The following is a 6,468-nucleotide window of genomic DNA, read 5'->3' on the forward strand; positions in this document are numbered from 1 at the left end:
TTCGGCCATCTTGCTCTGCCTTTGTTTGCTTTTTAACCGTTTCTTGTGTTCACAGCTCTCTGGAGAGTAATAATTTCTACAATGTGTATAATTTAGCAGTGACCAGTAACAAGACAAAAGTTTTAAAAAGAAGAGATTTTTAGTTTATGATTATAAACTATGTATCAAATTTTAAAAATGGTAGTTCAAGCTCCTTGAGCTGCCATCTGCATTTAGTAATCTGACTTTTAGAATGAAAAGATTCAACTGATACACTGTATAACATTTAGATAGCATAAAAAGATATTTTTAATAGATTCAATAATGGTATAGGCTTTCCCCCCTCCTCTCCCCAGGTTTTCTCCTGCAACCTATAAGGTTTCTGGTGGACGATGATCTTTATTTCATAATTTTTATTCTTGAAATGTGATAAAGTTGAACTCCATCCCTGACTGTTAAAAATATGATCAGAAAAAGGTTTAATAGCCTTGGGAAAATCATTTCATAAAAGCACAGTGAGCATGATATCAAATAATCACCTATAGGAAAAACAAGCTGGACAGTCTTATGCTGGCCATCATCAAGAGTACCCAGCCTGTTTTTTGTTTTTTTGTTTTTAAACTATTACTTGGGAACAGGGCATAAAAGGAACAGAGATTTGAATGTAGAGTAAAAATTGAAGAGAAATTTTAGACATTGGTTCCCGGTAGGAGACACTCACGCCTCCCCAGAAGACCAGTGGAAGAAGAGAGTGAGGGTTACTGGAGACAGAGGTGGTGCCATAAGAAAGGGAAGGAATTACTGAAAAAGAAGGGACGAGATATAGGGTCTCTGTGGCCCAGACTGCAGCACATAACTCCTTCTGTTACCATTATTATTAACCCTGCAATTAGCTTGTTGAGTATTTCTGGCCCTGGGGTAAAATCTAAGTAAGTTTAATAGGTACAAGACTTTCACTGAGTCTTCTGTTTAGTTACATTATGTACCCTATTCCTAGTTTTCTCATTGTACCATCCCCCTAATATTAACTTGAACATTTCCTTTATTTAATGCCAAGCTTTTGATGATAGCATAAGATGGATGTCATTGGCTGGTGGTGTGATTTATGGGATCATGTTACAATGTCTGATGTAATCCCAGGTTATAGAGAGCTGCACTCCCCCTTTCCCCACCTGCTGCCACCAAGATATTTCACTGGGACAGCATAGAAAGCAGTGTCTTTAACTGAACACATAATAAAATGAGAGAATAAAATTATGACACTCCTTGGCTTGTAGAAAAAGTCTTAAGAATATGAGATATTGTTTTCCAAATATGGCATTTTAAACGTTTAATGATCTCTTCTCAAGGTTAAAAGGTCAAATCCCTGAAATACTTCAAAATCCAAAGGGAATAATGTGTAACACTATAGAAATAACAGCCCACTCTTACTTCTCATGTCCTCCTGACAAGCAAGCAGATTCCACAGAAATCACTGGAACTGAAACCCTGGAGCAAACAGCCTCTCCTCTTCCCAGCCACCCTAATCTACACAGGTGCAGGAAGATGAGGGCATTCCCCACAAGCTTGTAAATTAGTCCCTCAAACTACCTAACCAAAATGCTGAATATCCCAATTTCTTTTCCAACAAGAAACATGAATTTGGATGTCAACTCCAACAATTTGGGGTTCTTCAAATTTCTTTGAAAACCATATATAGTTTTTCATCTCTCTAGCAAAATGGCTACCCTCGGGGAAAAGGAAAACAATATTTATAATATTTATAGTAGAAATAAAATGTGATGAGATTTTGTTAAGATCTGCTGGCTCACTCAAAAGGCTACTGCTTCTCGTTCAAGCTGCCACAGCAAATCTATGCTAGCAGGGGAAAAAAAATTTCATTGGCTCAATGATAAGATAGTATCAGTAAGCAATTTATTAAAGAGCCTGCCATCCATCACAGGAATCTGCAACAGTAATGATGCACTGAAAATAAGTATTCACCCCAGGTTTTCTTTTTCCTCCTCCCAAATTCCTTCAATATCAATACCTCGTTGGTAAACTGTTAATAGTATTTTGTTCTTTGTCCTTTTGGAAACAAGCCCAGGAATGAGAAGGCACCAACAGCAGCTGTCACAAACCCAATGGTACTGATCGCTCGGTTGGCCTATAAGGAAACAAGAAGCAAACAAAAAACACATCATATTCTAAAGACATCTCAGTGTCCTAAGTGAAGCTTTAGCCTGTTTCCTAAACTAAACACCTGTTTTAATGTACAATGGATACATTTAAAGTTCAATGCAAAATTAAAATTCTGCATAAAGATGAAATGAATTTATAATTTTTATAATTATGTCAAACATGTAGATACATACATATGGGTATATATTCCTCATATTTTTAAAGCACTCTGACAGTTTATAAACTCATTATCAACACAGTTCCTATTAGTCATAACAGTACACGGGTGAAAGAGGTTAATATACCACTCCTGTTCTGCAAAACTTGGGATATCATAAGTAATTTGCCTGAGATCATTCCATGAAGATGTTTAAAGATAGACTGAGTCTTCTAGAACACACACTCTTCTCCTGTGCAGCTCCTGCCCCTTAAATAAACACTTTGGGTTGGCTGGGTCTACACCAAGGTAAGTATCGTGTAAGAGTGTGTGTGTGTTTCTCTAAAGAGTGTCTATTAGCAAAATAATTCAGGGATGTCATCTGAGCTGAATACCCATAAGGTCTTATTTGGTAGACACAATTTCTCTTCTGATAAACAAACTTCAAAAAAGGCAATACTGATGTTAACTATCATGTCAAAAATTAATTTCTCATGTAGACAAACCACTCTCACGATCAATTGTCCATAAAGGAAGTCAGACATTTATAGCTTTAAGGGTATTAATCATCATGATGATGAGGGAACTAATGACTATTCATGGTTTTCTTGGCACTCAACTAATATTGCCTTCCATTCAAATGGGTTTGAGTGCAATTTGATGACCCAGAGGTCACATTCAGATACTTCAGAAGTATCAGGTACTCTGAAAACATTTGTTCTCTCTGGGATTTAAGAATCAGATCTTTCAAATAAAGCAAATGGCTCTGGGGAACCAGTCTAAGAGCTGGAAAGCCTAACCCAGGTCATATTTGAGCATGTCCTCTGTCTGACCACAGCCTTCCGCCACGGGGCCTGCCACTCACATGTTACTACAACACAATGCTACCTCCCTAACTACAGCTTCCCTTTTAGGAACAGGCACAAGGGCCACGGCCAGGAAAGAGGCACACAACAGGAATCTTAGCTCCAGGTGTTTGCAGCATGTGTTCACTCTACTACACCATCCTGTCGTGGGCGGAGACTAGGCCCGTAACTGTGACACACACTCTCTGCTCCAACCCCCAGATGCCAGGGAGAATGGTAAGGGCAAACAACTTGGCACTAGCCAAGTAAAACAATACTTGTTTTACAAACAAGTAAAACAAATCCTGTTTTACTTTATAATTTTGAGTTTGATTTATTTATTTTATATTTTAATTAATCCTTACCTAAACTATTTCCTAGGAGAGAATCAGAATTCACTGTAGCACAGAGCTACCCACATACCATATGGGGGGGGCGGGGGGAGAAGAGGCAGGAGGATGCAGGATGTAAGATAAAATCCCAAAGAAGGGGAAGAGTCACTAAATAAGACAGGGATCAAGCCCAACCCCAGTACAATTCCAGGCAGATAGTGAGATCCCAAGAAGGTGCAATCAGTGCCTTTAAATAGAGGTGTCAAATGGTAGCAGGGTACGGCCCTTGGAAAATGGCAGGGTTCTACAGATACTGTGCCCCAGCTAGGTGCAGCCCTAACTGACTAGGTACCTTTCAGCCACTACAAACACAGGATGTTAACAAAAGCCCACAAATTTAAGAGGGCTGGTTGGGGGATGGGCAACCTGATCCCAAACCATAATCCCTAGAGATGACACAGGCCAGATACCACGAGCACAAAGCCACTTTAACCAGTGCCACTTTAAGACAGCTTCCCCAATTCCAAATGTTAATTTATTTCAAGTCTCATTCTAGACAATGAATCTCATGTAATTGGGACAATCCATTGGAGTTAGGAGTAATGGGATGTGATGGGCAAGATTACATCATCTCAGGACGTTCTTGGTGAACCAGCGTGAATGAGAACTTTTACTTCATGGCTTACTTTGGACTATAAGGTCACCAAATCCAACTCTGCATTCTTGATCCTTTAGAGGGCTTTCTGTCCATGCGCCATAATAATGGCCTCATTCTGGGGTTCTGTACCTGGCCTAATGAAACATTAGCTGAATCTGGAGTGGCTGTGTCTAGACAGCAGTGAAGCGGGGACACAGATGTGTGGCAGGTTTATCAAAACGTGCCTTCCTGAGGCATCCTAAGGCTGTGGTCGTATGTACTGAAGCACCATCAGAATGTGTTCATGTGCTGCCTTGTCCAGGCCTACTGAAGGGTGTGGGCCATCTTCGAAAAAGATAGAGACATTTTCATAATTTGGTCTATGAGAGTAAAAAATGTTGGAAATTTTGAAAAATACACAAAAGATAAGACACAAACTGAGAGAAAACAACTGTAGAAGACAAATCTGATAAAGGAGTGTTATCTAAAATATATAAAGAACTCTTGAAATTCAACAATAGGAAAATGGACAGCTGAATTAAACAGGCAAGATCATCAAGAGATATATCATCAAAGAAGCATATAAAAAGATGCTCAACATTACATGTAACTAGGCAACTGCAAACTGAAACAAGATGCCTATTAAAATGGTTAACATTCAAAATACTGATAAAATGCTGGCAAGGATGTGGAACAACAAGAACACTCATTGCTGAGACTGCGAAATGCGAAATGATACACTCATTCAGGAAGATAGTTTGGCAGTGTCTTACAAAACTAAGAATATTCTAACCACATGATCTAGCAATCATGCTCCTTGGTACTTACCAAAAGGAGCTGAATACTTACGTCCACATAAAAACCTGCACATGGAGGTTTATAGTGGCTTTATTCATAATTGCCAAAACTCGGAAGCAACCAAGATGTCCTTCAGTGGCTGAATGGATAAATAAGCTGTGGTAAATCAAGGAAATGGAATACCATTCAGTGCTAAAAAGAAATGAGGAATCAAGCCACAAAAGTACATGAAGAAACCTTAAATACATATTACTACACGAAAGAAGCCAATCTGAAAAAAGTCACATGCTACATGATTTCAGCAACATGATATTCTGCAAATGGGAAAACTATGGAGATGGTAAAAAAAAAAAAAAAAAAAAAAAACAATGGTTGTCAGGGATTTGCAGGGAAGGAAGGATGAATAGGTGGAGCACGGGAGTTTTAGGGCAGGAAAATTATTATTTATAACACTATAATGGTGGATTGTGTCATTTTAAATTTGTCCAAACCATAGAATTCATAACACAACCAGTGAACCCTAATGTAAACTATGGACTTTGGTTGATAATGATGTATTAATGTTGGTTAATCAATTTTTCACAATGGTATGGTAATGATGATAGAGATGGCTATACTGGGTGAGGAAGGAGGAGAGAGTTCTACACTTTCAGTTCAATTTTGCTATGAAGCTAAAAACTGCCATAGAAAATTGAATCTATTATTTTTTGTTTCAAATACAGAAAAGCACAAAGAAGAAAAAAACATGAAATCATAATCCTACCCTTCTTACCTTTTTTATGCATTGCTAGTTTTTAAACTTGGGAAATACATAGCCATTCCCCAAGAAAACATTTCTAAGCTCAAGGGCCCTAAGCTCAAAGGGATTCAAAAAACTAATCTAATATTAGCTATTATTAGTAGTCATACTATTAGTTATTGATAATAATATATAATCCAGTTGCTGCTAGATCAAGATTTTATTGACTATGTTAACAAAGATATATAAAATTCCTGGATACTGTTATGAAAAGTAATATCCACCATGTGCATGTTATTTATTAGGATGGATAATACATAATACAGTATGCTGAGAGACCTCAAATATCTCCATAATCTTTCAAACGACCTGTGTTGATTAGAATACTGATAAACAGTGGGTCCAAGGATACTCCACTAATAATGGTGATGATGGGGTTCTCACTCAGGTCTGTGAACACCAAAGCTTAGGTAGGCTTTTAAGGCTGTCACTGCATCATCTTCATCAGAACCTGCCAGAAACAGGTTCTTACTATTTGTTGAAGAAAAATTAAGTTTTCATGGGTCTTGGGTCTAGATATGAAAGGTGAAATGATGATGGATTACAAGTTACAGTCAAGTAAGAAGATGGCTCTAATCTCTTTTTTTTGAACATTTAAAAAGTATTGCTTATTTGTAACCCCTTTACTGAAGACTGGCTGACATGCAAAAAGCTGTAGATATTTCATGTGTTCAACTTGATGTATTTGGAGATAAGTATACCCCCATGAAATCATCATTACAATCGATGCCATAAAGTTATGCATCACCTTCACCATGAAA

The 6,468-nt window shown here is 37.8% G+C and overlaps 1 protein-coding gene across 1 annotated transcript in view; it reads right to left on the reverse strand.

The window, feature by feature from the left end:
* Positions 1–1,871: 1,871 nt before the first annotated feature.
* Positions 1,872–6,468, reverse strand: part of HRASLS (HRAS-like suppressor) — a 30,401-nt gene continuing 25,804 nt past the window's right edge. Inside the window, exon 4 of the mRNA XM_011961227.1 lies at positions 1,872–2,125. Coding sequence (XP_011816617.1) covers positions 2,024–2,125 — 102 coding nt within the window. The 3' untranslated portion in view covers positions 1,872–2,023. The remainder of the gene's footprint in view (positions 2,126–6,468) is intronic.

Source organism: Colobus angolensis, unplaced genomic scaffold (genome assembly GCF_000951035.1).
Source record: "Colobus angolensis palliatus isolate OR3802 unplaced genomic scaffold, Cang.pa_1.0 Scaffold54, whole genome shotgun sequence".
In the NCBI taxonomy this organism is placed as follows: domain Eukaryota; kingdom Metazoa; phylum Chordata; class Mammalia; order Primates; family Cercopithecidae; genus Colobus; species Colobus angolensis.